At 43.4% G+C, this 17515-nt stretch overlaps 1 protein-coding gene across 2 annotated transcripts in view; it reads left to right on the forward strand.

Annotated features, from left to right (window-relative positions):
• Positions 1 to 17515, forward strand: part of LOC135219326 (uncharacterized) — a 298402-nt gene that overhangs the window by 156514 nt on the left and 124373 nt on the right. For both annotated transcript variants that reach the window (XM_064255991.1, XM_064255990.1), the window contains exon 8: positions 8937 to 9063. In XM_064255991.1, the coding sequence (XP_064112061.1) occupies positions 8937 to 9063 (127 nt within the window). The remainder of the gene's footprint in view (positions 1 to 8936; positions 9064 to 17515) is intronic.

The following is a 17515-nucleotide window of genomic DNA, read 5'->3' on the forward strand; positions in this document are numbered from 1 at the left end:
TATTCCAATTTGTTGCCCTGCATTTTTGCCTCAGTCATACTCCACAGTACTATCTCCTTGTTCATACATGGAAAAAACCTTAGGTCTTAACAATAGGATAATCTTCTAGCACCAGCTGGAAATTGGTTAAAAACAGTCAAAGATTGTAAAGCAAACAATCTGTGGCATCTGGTAACCCATACACATACGAGGTGGAAGCTGGCCACCGACTAAGCTAGGAACCTCGTAATGCATCAGTCTTTCTTGGACCACCTTGGAGAGTAGCCGCGTTGTGCTCATCAGCCTCCCCCAGCCCCACTGGCAGTCCACCCTCCTGCCCTTATACTACTTTGGTACATATGTGATGCCTTCAAACGGGCTGGATCCGTCAACAATGTTGTCTGCTGGGTTGCCACTTATCTCCCCGCCAGTGAGGCCATTGGCTCGTGCTGCCATGCCCAACATCATGAAGTCACTCCCAGCTTCCACTCAGCCTATGACGTCAACTGCGGTGTTGGTCCTCCCTCCATCTCAGGCCATGACATCATTGCCATCCACATCTCTATCATTTGCTCTCTCTCCCTTGGAGATGTTCTTTTAGGTGATGTTTGATAAACTAGACTCTTCTGTTCTCCATGAGAGATATGCAGTTCCCCCTATAAAGAGAATGTAGAAGGAGAGTGCCTTCCCCTTCCTCTCCTCCTAGCATGAAGCGTCGAAGTAGGAGAGAACCTTCCCCCAGTCCATTTCCTTCTCGTCCTACTCATACAAGAGTCAGACAATGGAGGATTTAGGACTTTGTTGTCAACACAAGAGTCAGACAATGGAGGATTTAGGACTTTGTTGTTTCTTCTTCCGAAAATGAGAGGAGTGTTTCGCCGTCTTCTCTACATGGACGTGTCTCTCCATTGTACATACACATACATCTTCCAGTTTGTGATGGCTCCCCATAATGACGACAGTTTGGGTGACAATGACGGTTGAGGACATGAGATGGTTTGGGTCCGTGGTTATGAGTCTTAGCCTTCTTCTCCCAAGACAACCAGACTTTCTAAGCCTCCTTCCCCAAAGAGTTCCCAATATCGTCATCCTCCATCTAGAGATGTTAACCTTTGGGGTTGGTCTCCTCCCTCAAGACACTCTTGTGCATGATGGTCCTTATCCCACGACTGTGTACGTGATTTGTTACACGACTGTGAACGAGTACATTCACATGGCCGTGTATGTTAGTAATCTCACGACTGTGTACGTGTTCCATCTCAGGACCTGGTATGTGACCCTTTACATAAACATGTACGTGGTACATTGCATGATAGGGCTTATAGTTTTCTTCACCAATGTCCATGATGTATCTCCCGGCTATTTTCCTGAGCCCGCTTGCTCAGAGGCTTCAGTCATTCGGGATACCATATCTTCCAGTGAGTAACGTGATGCCCAACTCTGTAGGGAGACCTCTCCAGTGGCTTTAGAGAAGGATGAGGTTCTTTCTAGACCTTCCTCATGTCGCCATTCTCCCTTGCCAGAGCCAGAGGAAGGGAAGAGCATGAATTTCTCTCTTCTTTTTCAGAGGTTAATGATCTCATCTGTGAGTTCAATAATCTGGAAAGGAGGACACAGGCTCAATCTTTGATAACCCCTACTGGCATAGAAGCTTTGTTCAGCCCAAAGTGGTATTCTGGAACTTCATTTGAGCTCCCTTTTTTGGGACATGTGCAGTCTATTTTGAAGCATATTAATGATCTGATTTAGGATAGGGATAGCTTCCTTCAATCCAGTAGGTCATCTAAGTTCCTCTTTCCTCCCCTGTGGCATGGGAAATATTATTTCACCAACATTAGTCAGCTGATGCCATGCCACCTTAATCTTGATGTGATCTGCCTTAACCCTGGACTAACTGTGGACCAAATAAGGTCTGAGTGTCTGTCGTTTTCCTCCCGGGAGGCCTCCGCTATAAAGTCTACTGTTTCCTCTGTCTCCCAGACTGTGTTGTGGTTAGACTTATGGTTCACGGCAGTAGCCAAGATAGCTTTGTGCTGCTCCAAAAGTGGGTCTGTTAGCTCTACCTCCTTTATCAGACTCCTGCAGTCTGGTGCTAAGGCGATAGACCGTAGGCATTTTGATACTAAAGATAAACTAGTCCAGCAGGCGGTATCAAAGTCAAAGGCTTGTTCTCATTGTCCTCCTCCTCCACTTCAACGGCAAGCTAGACGGGCCTCCCCCAGGAAGCAAACCAAGCTTGTGTCTTTTGTGAGGACATCTTAGTCCTCTACAGCTTCTGGGTCAAGACAACAACAATGCCACTTTCAGTCTCACCCCTACAAGCCAGGTAAGGGCACCAAAGGCAGGGCCAGAGGGGGTCGTTGATGGAGAGGGCGCCTCTCCCTTCCCAGTGCCACGGGTCGGGGGATGCCTGGCAGTCCATTAGGCCAAGTGGCAATTACATGGATTAGAGAAGTGGTTAGTAGATGTCCTTTTGGTTGGATATCTCCTACCTTTCGACTTTCCTCCCTCCTCTCAGACAAACCCCACCTCCACCTGACTTATGCTCAGTTCTCTGAAGTTCCTAACTCTTTGAGGCAAAATTTTTAAGATGTTGAACAAGGGTGCAATGGAGGAAGTACATCATCCTTCACTGGGGTTTTACAGTCGCATGTTCCTGGTTCCAAAAGCAACAAAGTGCCTCAGTGTCATGATCGGTATGGTCTTGGCCTGCTACGTCGGTGGCTGCAAGTTCGATTCTCAGACATTCCACTGGCGGGTCAGAGATGTGTATTTCTGGCGATAGAACTTCACTCTCGACGTGGTTCGGGAGTCACATAAAGCAGTTGGTCCTGTTGCTGAATAACCATGGGTTCCATGCAACGTAAAAACACCATACAAACAGACAAACCAAAAGCAACAGGCAATTGGAGGCCAGTGATAGATCTTTCCACACTGAACCTATTCATCAGAAAGATGAGGTTCAGGATGGAGATGTCCCTCGAGCAGTTCTGGCAGCAGTAAGGGAGAACGACTTTATGCTGTCAATAGACTTGAAGGATGTGTACTTCCAGATCCCAATTCACCCCTCGACCGGGAAGTTCCTTCGCTTCAGCCTCAGAGAGCAATTCTTCCAGTTCAAGGTATTCATAAGGGTCTTTGCCCTAGTCTCAAAGTGGGTTCATGCTCAAGGGATTCGTCTACTGAGATACCTCGATGACTGGATGGTTTTGTCAAGTTTCAGAGAGCAGGTAATTCAAAACAGGGATCACCTACTCCAGTTTTGCAAGAGCTGGGGTATTATGGTATACCTGGAGAAGTTCAGTCTGGTCCCCACCCAGAGGTTTCTGAATCTGGGATGTCCACAGATACGGTAGAGTTGAGGATTTTCCCATCGGACCAAAGGTTACAGAAGTTCAGGACAGTGTCACGGTCCTTCCTGTCACAAACCGGACATCCAGCTCACCAGTGGTAGGTCCTTCTAGGTATCTTGACATCCCTAGAAAAGCTGGTGCCTCATGGTCAACTCCACCTACGTGTTCTCCAGTGGAGGTTGGAGGAGTTCTGATCCCCGCTGGGCGATTCCCCTCGACTTCAAGTACCCCTTTCAGATCAGGTGAGAAGAGACCTGCATTGGTGGTTGAACAATCAAAATCTTACGATAGGAGTCCCTCTACTTTCTCCCATTCCAGATTATTTCCTGTTTTTGGATGCATCTATTGATGGTTGGGGCGCTCATCTCGAAGACTTCTGGCTTTGGGTGTTTGGCGTGCTGAGGACAGGAAACTTCACATCAACTTCTTGGAGCTAAAAGCAGCCTTTCTGGGACTTAAAGATTTCTGGGAGAAGGCAAGAGGAACATTCAGTCACTCTGATGTCAGACAACACCACAGTGATAGCGTATGTCAACAAGCAGGGCGGGCTATTGTCTTGACAACTTGGTGGAGCTCATAGCCAGATACATTTGAGGCAAGAGGAATGTAGTGGCTGACAAACTAAGCCGACAGAACCAAATCCTTGGGATGGAATGGTCTCTGCATCAGGACATTGTGAACAGGTTATTTCCCGGATCCCCTGGCTCTAGCAGAGGACGCCCTTCAACATCCTTGGGACAACCTGGAGGTGTATGCCTTCCCTCCGTTTTCTTTGATCTGTCAAGTCCTGAACAGAGTAATGAGCTCTCGAAACCTCAGTATGACCTTAGTTGCTCCCCTGTGGCCTCAAGCTGAGTGGTTCCCAGACATTCTGTATCTGCTTTCAGAAGTACCGAGGGAAATTCCCCCGTGGCGCCACCTTCTTTCCCAACCTTATTTGAAGAGATTCCACCACTTGGTCGAGTCCCTGTCTCTTCATGGCTGGAGACTATCGAGTATCTCCTGCAAGCAAGTGGATTTTCTAGCACAGCAGTGGGCCACATGTCCAGCTATCTCAGGAAAACTTCATCAGCAGTTTATCAGGGCAAGTGGACAGTCGGCTGTGATTGGTGTCGTCAAAGGGGTTTCTCTCCACTTGGAACCTCTGTTCATCATATAGCGGACTTCTTCATCTTCCTCAGGGATGAGAAAGTACTGTCTGTTTTGGCTGTTAAAGGTTACAGGGCTGTGTTAGGGTTAGTTTTAAAAGGGCATAGACATCGCATCATCCTGGGAGATCTCTGTGTTGTTTAGGAGTTTCGAGCCTGTCCGCCAAAAGAGCTCAAACCTCTGACTTGGGATCTGTCCCTTGTCCTAGGAAGTCTCACACAAGCTCCATGAGAGCCATTACGTTGGTCGTCGGAGAGGAATCTGACTCTGGAAACAGTTTTCCTGTTGTCCGTGGCATCCTTAAAAGAGTTGGAGAACTCCATTTGCCTGAGTTGTGATCTGAAACACACCAGGGGTTGGGGATCTGTAGCCTTCGAATTTGTCCCAGAATTAATGGCCAAAATTCAGAATCCCTCCGTGCATAATGTCAGGTTTGCCTCACTCTCAGTTTCCTCACTGAATGACTTTGTGGGCGGTGACCCACAGGAACTATGGCTTTGTCCCGTCACAGCTCTTCACTGCTATCTGAAAAGGACTCGTCACCTTAGACCTAGGTGTCAGAGACTTTTTGTCAGCATGGGCTGTGTCAGGGAGGAAGTTTCCAAGAACACAATTTTCTTCTGGCTACATGAGGTGATTACTCAGGCTTATTCCTTGCTCCCTAGTTCTGTCACAGAGACTGTACACCCTAGGGTGCACAACATCAGAGACTAAGTTCCTCTCTGGCTTTTAAGAAAAATATTTCTGCTCATAGAATTTTGAATGCTGGTTCTTGGCTACGTCAAACCATGTTCACTTCCTTTTATCTGAGGGATATTGCCTACAGGTCCTTGGACACATTTTTGTTGGGTCCTGTGGTGGCTGCCCAACAAGTTGTGTAGCTCATCTAACCCCTGACAGGGCAGTTTGTATTTTACCTAGGGTGTTTGTGTGGAAGAGAGAATGAATGAGTTGGGTGGTCTCTTTTTCTCTTTGTTCCTTTCTTCTTTCTTCCAGCAGGGCAAAGAATAGACACATCATAAGCTGGAACTGGACTGATACAGGCGAGTCTGGTAGTCATACCGGTGATAATTATTTGCTATGTTCCTTTACAATAGACAAATCTACTTAGTAGCATATGCTCATCCCTCTAGCAAGGGAGTGGGGAGTGGTGACAAATCCTTCTGGCTTGAAAGGTTTGTTACTGGAACAGACAAAGTTCTCCTTATCTTCCATGAGTACTCCTTTAGAATTCGTTCCTCTAAGAAGGATGGTTGGGTGGGCTGAACCCCTAGCTGGTTCAGGGTATACTTGTATCTCCCTCTAAGTATAATTTTATCCTATTGTTAAAACCGTAGATTTGTTTTGCAGGATGTAAATTTGGTTTAAAGTTTGGGTAGCCAGTTGAATGAGTTTGTATTGTGAAATTTCCCCATGATGTACATCCTGTTTTTGCATTCCCCTTGAGAGAAGTGATGGCATCCTTATCCACCTCTATTCCAAGCTCTTGATTACCCTGCGACAGTTGGAAGCATCAGCTGCCAGGGAATCAAATGTCATCTTGGAGTGAGGTTCTGTGCCCTCCACTCCTCTCAATCTTTAGTTGATTGTGGTCAGTTGCACAGTACTCCTTATTCACCATAGGATTGATTCAGCAAGCATGTAAGTTCACTCAGGAGTTATTGTTTTCACCATCTCCACATACCTTAAGTTAGCCCCAGTGAGTTAAGCCTAGTCTTAAGGTTAATGTGTCGTCATTTTCAAGTGTTTATACGCAAGTTGACGTTATGCTGTATATTGTTGAGGCTATTCCTTCCGTTCCTTCTGTACAGTCACAGTCTTCTTCTCTCTCCTGCCTTCTTCCTCCTCATAATATTCACCTTCCTCCTGTCTCCACCGTTTTTATTTTAGCAGCTGTTTTTCTTCTGGCTCCTTGATTGGAACTTGTTTGGCTCCTTCCTCCTCTCAGCAAATGCTTCCTCATCAGTTAAGATGAGATCCTTGTTAAGAAGTGTTTCTAAAATGACAATCTTTGTCTCAAGCCATCTACTGTTGTGACCTTTATGCCCCAGCCACCTTGTGTTACATCAGGAATCACGCAACGTAAAATTATTTAAAATCTGAATTTCATACGTGGATCTGAATTTCATATGTGGGCAACACCAGTCAGGCTGTATCAAGCTCTTGACGACTTGGAATGAGTGTTTGCATACATAAGTACCCTATGCATTTACCTTTTGGCTTAAGGAAAAAAATGAGAAAATACTGTAGAATGTAAATGAGAATGTAGTATAAAATACTCTAGTAGGTAAAAAGTAAAGGATGTTTGCATTCTCTCTCTCTCTCTCTCTCTCTCTCTCTCTCTCTCTCTCTCTCTCTCTCTCTCTCTCTCTCTCTCTCTCTCTCTCTCTCTCTCTCTCTCTCTCTTATAGCCTACACATAGGATTGCGTTCATATTTTGGTTTGAAAAGATAATGAGAAAATACAGCAAAAATATAAGCGAGAATACTATAGCATTAAACATAAATAAAAAAGTGAAGAAGGTGTGTTTGTGTGTGTTGTACTTTGTTGCTAACATTGTGGTGGGATTACACAAGCTAAAAGCAAAAAAACACAAAAACACAAACACATGTACTCGCCTCAGACTCAGGGTGAGGAGCTGCGCCACTGTCCGCTGGATATATAGCTAGGTTAGGCTAGCCGTTGTAACACAATACACAAACAACTGAACAAGGACAATAACCACACAGCAATTTAATAACTATACAACAAAAGACCACTGCACAACAATCACTATCAGCATCAAAAACCAATACCAACACGACAAGTCAACGCTGCCTACAACATCAAGGAATCACAGCAACACTCCACAACTCATCTACAAGCACAAAAACTGAACAACACAGTCACAACAACCTTCAGACATACAATACCAACGATAATTCAACCAACAGCTTCAAGAACCACAAAATAACTGACCACCCATATGCTACAAAACTCCCTAACCAGCACTAGCTCTCCCAGACACACTCACTTCTGACGCTCGCCACCAATATACACAACAGACCGCCACAACACACATGCTTACAACCGCCATCTAACAACTCTCATTCATTCCTCTCTCTCTCTCTCTCTCTCTCTCTCTCTCTCTCTCTCTCTCTCTCTCTCTCTCTCTCTCTCTCTCTCTCTCTCTCTCTCAGGTCTACCTAGCCTTCTTCATTCATCCAACGTTACATCCCCACCAGCCTCCCAACCATAGAAACTTCTCCCCAGCTCCACCCACCTTCCAAAGCAACCTCCTTCTCTGAGCCTTCCTCTACCTAGCCTTACCTCCCCTCATCTCCATGGTGGCAAGCCATCTGACTCCCCCTCCTCCCCCCCACACCATGGAAACTTCTTGAGGCCTCCCCCATCCCCCAAAACCCTCACCTGGTTAGTCCAAGCATTGACTATGTTATGAACATTTTCTTGAGGCGCCTCAGCATTGCCAACCATCGTAGGTTGGGTTTTTCATTTTTATTTTATTATTTTTAAATTTATATATATCATGTCTTTTGGGCTTTGATCCATTGTCCGGTTGTGTCGGATAATCTTAAGTTTCGGATAATTGAAGGATTACGGTAAAAGTGTGTGTGTCGCATGTACACTGGAATGAATACTTTCATGCATGAACAGTTCAGCAATTAAAACATATAGTACATATATGGCTAGGATGGTTTGTTTGGAGCCATATATTAGAGGTGTAACTTAATATTTAAGATAATTATAATAGTTATAGTTATTGGAGTTCAGCAATATATGTTGTAGATGTAGCCTCTCACTATCTGTTAAAAGGAGGAAGTTCATGGAAGGAGGAAGTTGACGCATTAAAAAGAAAAATTGCAAAGTGCACTGAGAATTGGTATAAGTATGATAACCCTTTGTGAGATTTATGTGCAAGCATAATGCACAATAAGTTCCAGAATGAGTGTTCATTATTTTGGATGGGTAATTTTTGCATGACATGTTTTTCTGTTGGCATTCTCTTGCAAGAAGGGGTTGGGGGCCAACAACTACATATTGCATCATGTAGAGGCTGTCCATTCCCTGATAATTATTTGCTGTTACATATCATCATTTGTACTCCCATCATGAGCTGTATTGATTAGAATTGTAAATCATTCTCCAATCACCAGAGGATTGGGAAGTTATGCTTTAATTTTTTTTACTATGTCCCCTACTGAAGAGAAAATGGCACCTTAATATAACACTTCCTGCGTGGGATTAATTAAATATGAAGGCAAAAATATAATTCCTACATTTTTTAAAGCTTCCATTTTTTATCATGAGATACTAGAAGTGTTTAAATGATATTATCCAACTTAAAAATAGAAATAAGTTTGATGGCACATAACCTGTGTCATGTGAGGATTATAAGGTTACTGTTGTGCTAGGACTTTTGATTTGTGCTGATAGTCTTGATTTCATATTCTGCAGATTATCGTTTAAGTGACATCTTGGATACAATAATTCATAATCGACTCAGTAGCCAGCTGTGGCATCATGGGATCAATGAGCTTTGTGGCCACAATGTCTTTGATGAGGATCTTAATGCAGTTACAAGGTTAGTATTCGTTGATTTGAAGTTTATCATCATTGTCAGTAAAGTCATCATCATTTTTAATTATTAAATATCTTGCAACTTTATGGCATTGTTACTAGTTAACTTACCAGAGAATTCTGTGAATGTTGCACTGCATGAGATATGTACATCTTGTAAGTTTGTACAGGTCAAGGAAACTTAATTCAATAGGAACTTGGGTTTATGAAAGTACAATAACCTCTTATGATTTAAGATATTTTTGGAGGAAAGAGTGCACTGTATGTAATGCTCAGTGAAAGAAAATCATAAATCTCTCGTCTCTCATTTTTGGGAATAGATATGATATCAATTGGTTAAATGGAACCCATTGTATGTGAATACTACATATCTTATGCATTGTCAGTGGTTATGTCCTAGTGTATAAAACATCAAGAAGGTTTACAGCTGCTGTATAGTTTACAGTATTTCCTCTTAGAGTAGGATGTGGCTGTAAGAACAAGTTTTCTTTTAGAGATAATATTTACTGGGATGCCATTGACATTTTGGCTTTTGGTATAGTATACAGTATTTTCATCATTCTGTGATGGGAAAATCAGGTTTTGAGTGAAGTCTTTCTCAAATACGGGTATTTGAAGGACTTTTTCCTTGCTTTTTACTTTACTGTAAAGATCAGGGTGTTATAAAGTAGTACTGTAGTATACTACTTCCCCCCAAAGGAGTTGACCATACAACTAATTTTTTTGTTAATATTTGTCAGTGGTTACTATGTTTATTGCAACAGATTGTATGGGATTTTTGCATTATTGCTTAAGCCTAAGGTACTCAAGATTGTAATGATGATGTTCAGGATAGCTGGAAGGTATTAAATAATTGGATTAAACTTGAACCCAACTCTTAGGTGAGATTTGTGTAACAAAAGCTACCTTCTTTATCACATAAAGTGTTTCTGTTTTATAGATACAGTCATTTGATAAATAAAACAAAATGTGTCTGGTGACTACAGTTCACATGATTTTATCAGGTAATTTAGCACTCAGCATGGCTTCTACATGGATGTGATGTGACATTTAGCCATTATGGTAACCAATAGTATGCATCTCCTGCATCAATTAAGTCTCCATCCCTGTACAAAATAGGAATTGTATCAAACTTGACTGTTCTCTGTAGGCTAATATTTAGTGAAATAGAGTTAGCTCCTTGAAGGTGAGTCATGCCAATCTGTTGTGGGAAATGAAAAACAGGGGTATACCTTGGTACTGTAAAAAATAGTTTTCTTAGCTATTATGTGGACTATTGATATGGTGATCTCTGGACACTCAGCAGTGCAGAATAACAAAATTATCATTGTTATTGCTAGGGAAAAGAAAAACACTGACAAAATATCTACATTTAGAAGATTAGGTCTCTCTCTCTCTCTCTCTCTCTCTCTCTCTCTCTCTCTCTCTCTCTCGCTCTCTCTCTCTCCTTTCTCTCTCTCTCTCTCTCTCTCTCTCTCTCTCTCTCTCTCTCTCTCTCTCTCGGGATCACACCAATGAATAATGTGGCTAATGATGCTCTAAAGTTTGTAAAATTAGGCATTTGATTTACATCATATTGTTGAAAATAACACTTTTTGTGATGTATAACCAAATTATGCCATCAGCCACCAGCTCCCAAGAGACCCCTTTAATTTTGTTTGTGGAATTGTATTAAAGAGCTTCATAGTATTATCCTTCCTTCCTGTATTTGATCTATGTGCCACTGCAGTATTACCAGATTTGGCCCTCAGAAGGCCAATAGAAAAACTGTTTTGAGTCTGATTCCTGTCCGATGACTTGACGTAAGGGCTCGAGTGAGGCTTCTGAGGACAAGGGACAGATCCCAAATCGGAGGCTTGAGCTCTTTTTGTGGATGGGATTGCTCGAAACTCCTAAACAACAAAGAAATCTCCCAGGATGAAGCGATGTCTATGCCCTTTAGGCCCTAATGCAGCCCTGTAACTTTAACAGGCCTAAACAGACATGTCTTTCTCAGCCCTGAGGAAGATGAAGAAGTCCACTCCCATATGCTAAACAGAGGTTCCGAGTGGAGAGAAACCCACTCGACAACACCAGTCACAGTAGACTGCCCACTTGCCTTGATAAACTGCCGAGCTAGTCAGACATGTGGCTCGCTGCTTTGCTAGAAAATCCTCTCGCTCACGGGAGATACTTGATAGTCTCAAGCCGTGAAGAGAAAGGGACTCTACTGATTGGTGGAACCCCTCCACATGAGGTTGGCAAAGGTGGTGCCATGGGTGTGTTGCTTCTGAAAGCAGATACAGAAGGGCTGGGAACCACTGCTTGAGACTCCAATGTCCTGATGTTTGTTGACATAGGCTACCACTGTTGTGTTGTCTGACATCAGAGCGACTGAATATCCCTCTACCTTCTCCCAGATTTCCTTGAGTTCCAGAAAGGCTGCTTTTGGTTCCAAGACATTGATGTGAAGCTTCCTGTCCTCGGCACTCCAAACACCCGAAGCCAGAAGGCCCTCTAGATGAGTGCCCCAACTATCGATGGATGTGTCCAAAAACAATAGATAATCTTGATAGGGAGAAAGTAGAGGAACTCTTATTGTAAGTTTCTGTTCGTCTGATCACCAACTCAGGTCTCTTCTCACCTGATCTGAAAGTGGTACTTCTGAGCAAGCGGGCTCAAGAACATAGCCAGGAGATGCTTCAAAAACATTTTCTTAGGGAAAACTGTGAGCATGATCGTACTCGGTCCTGAGATGGATCACATACATGGCTGTGAGACAACTCACATAAACGGCCGCAAGACGACTTATATACACAGCCGCGGGACAACTCACGTACACGGCCGTGAGAATGCACTCGTTCATGGCCGTGTAATGAATAACATCCACGGTCATGGGATAAGGACCAACGAGCATGAGAAGGTCTTGAGGGAGGAAACTGACCTCGAAGGTCAACATCTCTAGATGGAGGACGATGATATCAGGAACTCAGGAGACTTAGAAAGTCTAATTGTCTTGGTAGAAGAAGACTGGGATGCACGTTCACGAACCTAAAGCATCTCATGTCTTCGACCGCTATCGTCACCCACACGTTCGTTATAAGAAATCCCAGAAGATGCAGGAGACAACTGAGTGGAGGGCAACTTCGAACTCTTGATCGGTGCTCTAACACCTTTATGGCAAACTTGAGTAGGCTGTGGATATGGGGAGCCATTGCAAACTGGAACACATACGTGTACATGCAGTGGAGAGAGACATCCATGTAGAGAAGATGGTGAAACACTTCTCTCAGTCTTAGAAGAAGAAACAATAAAGTCCTGAATCCTCCAATGTCTGACTCTTGTATGAGTAGGAGGAGAAGGAGATGGAGTGGGGAAGGCTCTTTCCTACTTAGACGCTTATTGCTAGGAGGAGAAGAGGAAGAGGAAGGCTCTCTCCTTCTATGCTGTCTCTTTGTAGGGGAACTGCATATCTCTCACGAAGAACAGAGTCCAGTTTATAAAACATCGCCTGAAAGAATGTTTCCAAGGGAGGTAGAGCAGACAGAGACATGAATGGTAATGACGTCACGGCCTGGGATGGAGAGAGAACCAACGCCGTAGTTGGCGTCATAGGGAGTGGAAGTTGGGGGTGATGTCATGACATTGGCCATGGCAGCATGAGCTAATGGCCTCACTGGTAGGGAGGTCAGCTGCAACCTAACAGACAACATTGGTGATGGCTCCAGCCCTCTTGAAGGCAACACACTTACCACAGTAATGTAGGCCAGGAGGAGGGCGGGACTGTTGGTGGGACTGGGGGAGTCTGACGAGCAGACAGGAAATGCTACAGCAAACCGTCCAAAGAGGGTAAACCCCGTAGGACTAGGGATGCCCAAATCACCACCATCTTGTTGGACTCAAATCTAAAACAAAGGGAGCTGGAGGGGGAGCCTCCTCTCTTGAGGGAGTGAGATCGTCTCCCACAAGAGTGGGGGCCTCATTAAACAAAACTATCCTGTGCACTGCCCAATGCTTCCAAAGACAAATTAGTGGAAGAAAAGGAGGGGAACACAGGAACATAAGATGTAGGAAGAAGACTACTGGAAGAAGGAGACGCCAAATTGCCCAGTTGGGGAGGCGAAAAACCTGAAGACGGACAAGTCGACACCTTATGTTGTTTCCTCTTCTTATAGAAAGTCCTCCACTGAGATATAGGCCAGGAGTAACATTCCGGGCATGGATTTAAAAAAGAATTTGCATGGCACCCACTGCACGTCAAAAGGGGATCTGTAACAAACTCCAAAAACCTGGAACATGGAAATCCCTGAACTCTCTGACACTTGTAGACGGGTCTTGGAACTCTTGGAGGAATCCATGATCAAAGGACAGACAGACAGACACACACACCCACTCTAAAATGCTAAGAAATAATGGGCAAACAAAGCAACTGGCTTGGGAAGGAGTGCGCAATGCAGATACTCTCCAAGGCAGTCAAAGAAAGACTGATGCGTCACAAGTTCCCAGACTTAGTTGGTGACCAGCTTCCACCTCATATATATAGGGGTTGCCAGGTGCCACAAATTCCTCACTTTACAATCTTTGATTGTTTTTAACCAGTTTCCAGTTGGCGCTAGAAGATTATCCTATTGTTAAGACCAAAGTTTTATAGGCTATGAAAAATGCAAATGGATTAAAAATTTGCCATATTGTGAGATTCATACTTTTCCACGTAGTATGTAAACATAAGTGCATACAAAGAATATTATGTATGTGTTGAAGTGTCATTACTGAAAGATGAGATTTAGGGCTGAGAATGCATGAAAAGATCATTTTACAATTTAAAATTTTGAGAAAATTAGGGTACAGAGGCTGGAAAACTGAATGAGATCTGAAAGATGTAGATGGTTTTATTTGGAATTACGTGGCTGAAGGGTATACTTTAAAGAAATATGAAAAATAGATAAATTTTTTTCATATTAGACGTATATGTATCCAGTTTCTTCCCATGTATCAATGTAAACCATCCAGAGAGATGGTTTATCTGGAAATGAAAGTAGATTATCAGAGTTCTAGGACTTTTCCATCAAAGAAATGAGTATACTTTTTTCCTCTTGATGCTTATGGAGTTTCTTTCTTCAGAGACCTTACTAGACAAGAACTGGTTCTCTTCTAGGACGTGTCCTGGCTGGAAAGGTTCATTCCCTTTTCCAGGTTGAGATTGAAACAGATTCAGTTTTTGGTTCAGATTTTCCTGGTATGTTGACCGGTCAGACAGGAAGTGAGGTTTCCATGTTCATTCTTTTGTGACATTTCTAAGTTTGACTTTTGGATTTTCTTGACCTTCCTTTGGAACTTCCTTTTATTTTCATGTCTAGAACTTTTTTGACTAATGTTTGATGTCTCATCCATAAGCTCTCTGTGAATGTTAGCATTCATCATTGCTTCCATTGTCTTCTTCAGTGTCCAGGCCATGTTTGCAGATTAGCACAAGCTTTATGCATTCACTGTAAGTTTTTGCTTTTAGCTTATAGGGTAACTGACCCATATGGAATCTTATCATTACCCAGAAAATCTTATGATTTGGTGGGAAAAAGTACTAAAAGGGAAAAATAAAGTTGTAGGGTTTCTTTTTTCATGTGGAAACTTAACAGGTCAAATTAGTAACAATGATAATACCTGATGTGTTATTTCTATAGTTTGTCATAACTCCATTTCCTTTATCTTTTGATTTTATGTATGCAACTTACCAAGTATAATTACATAGCTGTAGTCTCACTATCCATTGGCAGCTAGAATTTTTGAAATTCACAGCAGCGCTCTTATTTTTTTTGGTTAAGTGATTACCCCTGCCCTCAGGGGGGGGGGGGGTGGGGGGAGGAACCAACTCAGCACAGAATTCAGTTTCTGCCAGCTGGTGACTGTAACAGGGATTGGCAGCAGCAGAATTTTTGGATTTGTAGAACTTCCTGGTTGACTTTTTTGGTGATTTGGTGAAGTACTCTTGCATTTGGTAGCAGATTCGGCAAAATTAGTTGGGACTTTAAATTACCGATTTGCCTTACAAATAACCGATTTGCCATACAAATCTAGACTTGACTTTGGACTTTGTTTATTTTACCATTGCAGTGATGTCCGGTACGAGTTCTCAAAGTATTAGGTATTGCAGCAAAGATTGCAATACAAGGTTGATTAGATCTTGCTATGACCCACATTCCATTTGCTCTTTGTGTAGGGGTCACGCTTGCTCTCCTCAATTAACCTGAAAGGAATGTAAACATTGGGATGAGAAGACCTGGAAGACTTTGATTAGTCATTTGAATAAATTAGACAAAAAAAGAAAAGTGGCTCCTAGAGCTAGCAGTAAGAAGACCTTAGATAATCAGGCTGTTAATGTTGATGTCTCTGTATCTGATTCACCAAGTGTTCCACCTATTCCCTTATCTCAGTCTATTCAACCCAATCATAACCCTGGTTCTCTTGCACCCAAACCCAACAACGTTGTCATTTTTTAATTGTGGAAAGATCAAAAGTTTTCCATAATGTTACAGGCCATGGAGAAATTAGGAGTGTCTGTCAAGATCTTTATGGATAAAGTATGTGGTACAGGTGAAGTGAGTGCTAGTGCAAGTGCAGTGGAGGTGGCTGTTTGTCCCACTGATTCTCCTAGGCAAAGGTCCATGCCAAACTCCCCTGAACCCAGGAGGAGACATACAGGTAGCCCAAGGGAGATCAGTGAGGTCTACCCACAGACAGTCGCCCCCTCAGTCAGTCCTGTTGAAATATCCCAGGTCTTGATAGAATGCCGTTGGAAAGGCATCTTGAATGAAGTGTCATGTTTCTCCTCTAGTATATTGATTTTCAAGGAGTCAACCCCAGGTGCCAATGGTGCTTTATGGATGAGTTGTTGCCCATTGAAAAGGAGAACTCTTAATTCAGGCAATCCCCAGTTATCGGCAGGGGTTCCGTTCCGGGGGGTGTGCCGATAAGCAAAAGCGGCCATTAATCGAAACTCAGTGATTTATGGTTCCATAATGGTCGGCGCCATAAGGGTTCCGATATTGGCGCTATAAGTCGCCGATTTTATGGCACTAGACAGGGCCCATAAAACTGGATTGCTAATAACCAGGGACAGCCTGGACCAATGTCCTTCGTGCAGCTTCTGTGACAATCCCAAACTTTTTTCCCAGGACGACCATGCTTTGGAGGGACAGCTTTTGTCAGAAAGGCACTCTTCCTTAAGAGGCGTTCTGACTCATTGAGAAAATCTTCCTCAGAGCACCAGTCTGGTGATCTCGCTCTTAGGAAAGTTTCTGAGCATCCATTGGTGCCGAATTCTTCTCCTACTGTGTTTTAGCTCTGGGAAACATCCTGAACTTGAGCATCTGTTGGCACCTGTGCATCCTCCTAGTGGGTTGCTGTGTGCTATTGTCTGTGCTTATGCAGATTATCCTTCAGTATCTGACTCCTCTTTAGCACCTGTACATACATCGGCTAAAGAGCACTCATTGGCACCTTCCTCTCAAGAGTGCCCATTGGCGCCACAGCATACATTGGTGCCAAGTCATCTAATAGTTGATTTCCAACAGTTTACTCACATGCCTTCACAGCTACCAGCATTTGCAAGTGCTGCAGGACTACTTCTCCCTACTGGACTTCATTTTTTCTGCTGCTTATGATCCTTCGATATCAGCCATTCAGAGCAGGCTGGATAGTATTCTGGGTTTAGTTCAAAATGCTGCACTGTCTTCCCAGCTTCAAGTTAACCTGTCTCTGTATCTTTGGAAGAAGAAGAAGAAGAGGAGTTAGAGAAGAAAACTCCTCCTACAGCTTAAGCTTTTTTGCTTTGCTATTTCATAGCAAATTTTCTTAACCTCTTTTCTCCAGCAGCTCCTTCCTCTCCAGACTATTTAATGGTTAATCAGACCGACGGTACATCTAGATTACCTCGACTGATTCTTTCTTCATCTGCTAGGAAGGTATTAAAGGAAGTGGATGGTTAGCTCTTGGAGAAGAGAGATCAAGGAAAGGTTAACTTTAATTTCCCTCCTTCGAGACAGGGGAAGCTCTCCCTTGGGTGTGTCTGCCTCCACCCAAGGAGACTTCTCCGGTCTGATAGACTCCTCCAGGAGATCAGTCTTTAACTCTGCCAAGGTTATGTTCTTCACATCAGAGTTGGATCATATGGTAAAGAATATCTTCTAAGTCTTTGAAGTGCATGTTTTCTGGATAGGTTGGTTGGAGTGTTGACTCACAGAATTAAGGAGTGCTCGGCATTTCTGAAAACTGTCACTGACTTGCTATTAGTTGTGTCTTCCCTAGATAAAAGATCAGGGACCAAAGGGGTGTCGCATACTCAGAGGTCTGCTCTTCTTTACTCGCCGTTGGGCTGCAAACGTCTTTTCCTGGAGACTATGGTGCTTCAGGTTTCTTCTGACCTCCAGAAGAAATCAACTCCGGACTTTCTAGTGCAGTCAGCGAGACATCCTCAGGAATCA

Source organism: Macrobrachium nipponense, chromosome 1 (genome assembly GCF_015104395.2).
Source record: "Macrobrachium nipponense isolate FS-2020 chromosome 1, ASM1510439v2, whole genome shotgun sequence".
Lineage (NCBI taxonomy): Eukaryota > Metazoa > Arthropoda > Malacostraca > Decapoda > Palaemonidae > Macrobrachium > Macrobrachium nipponense.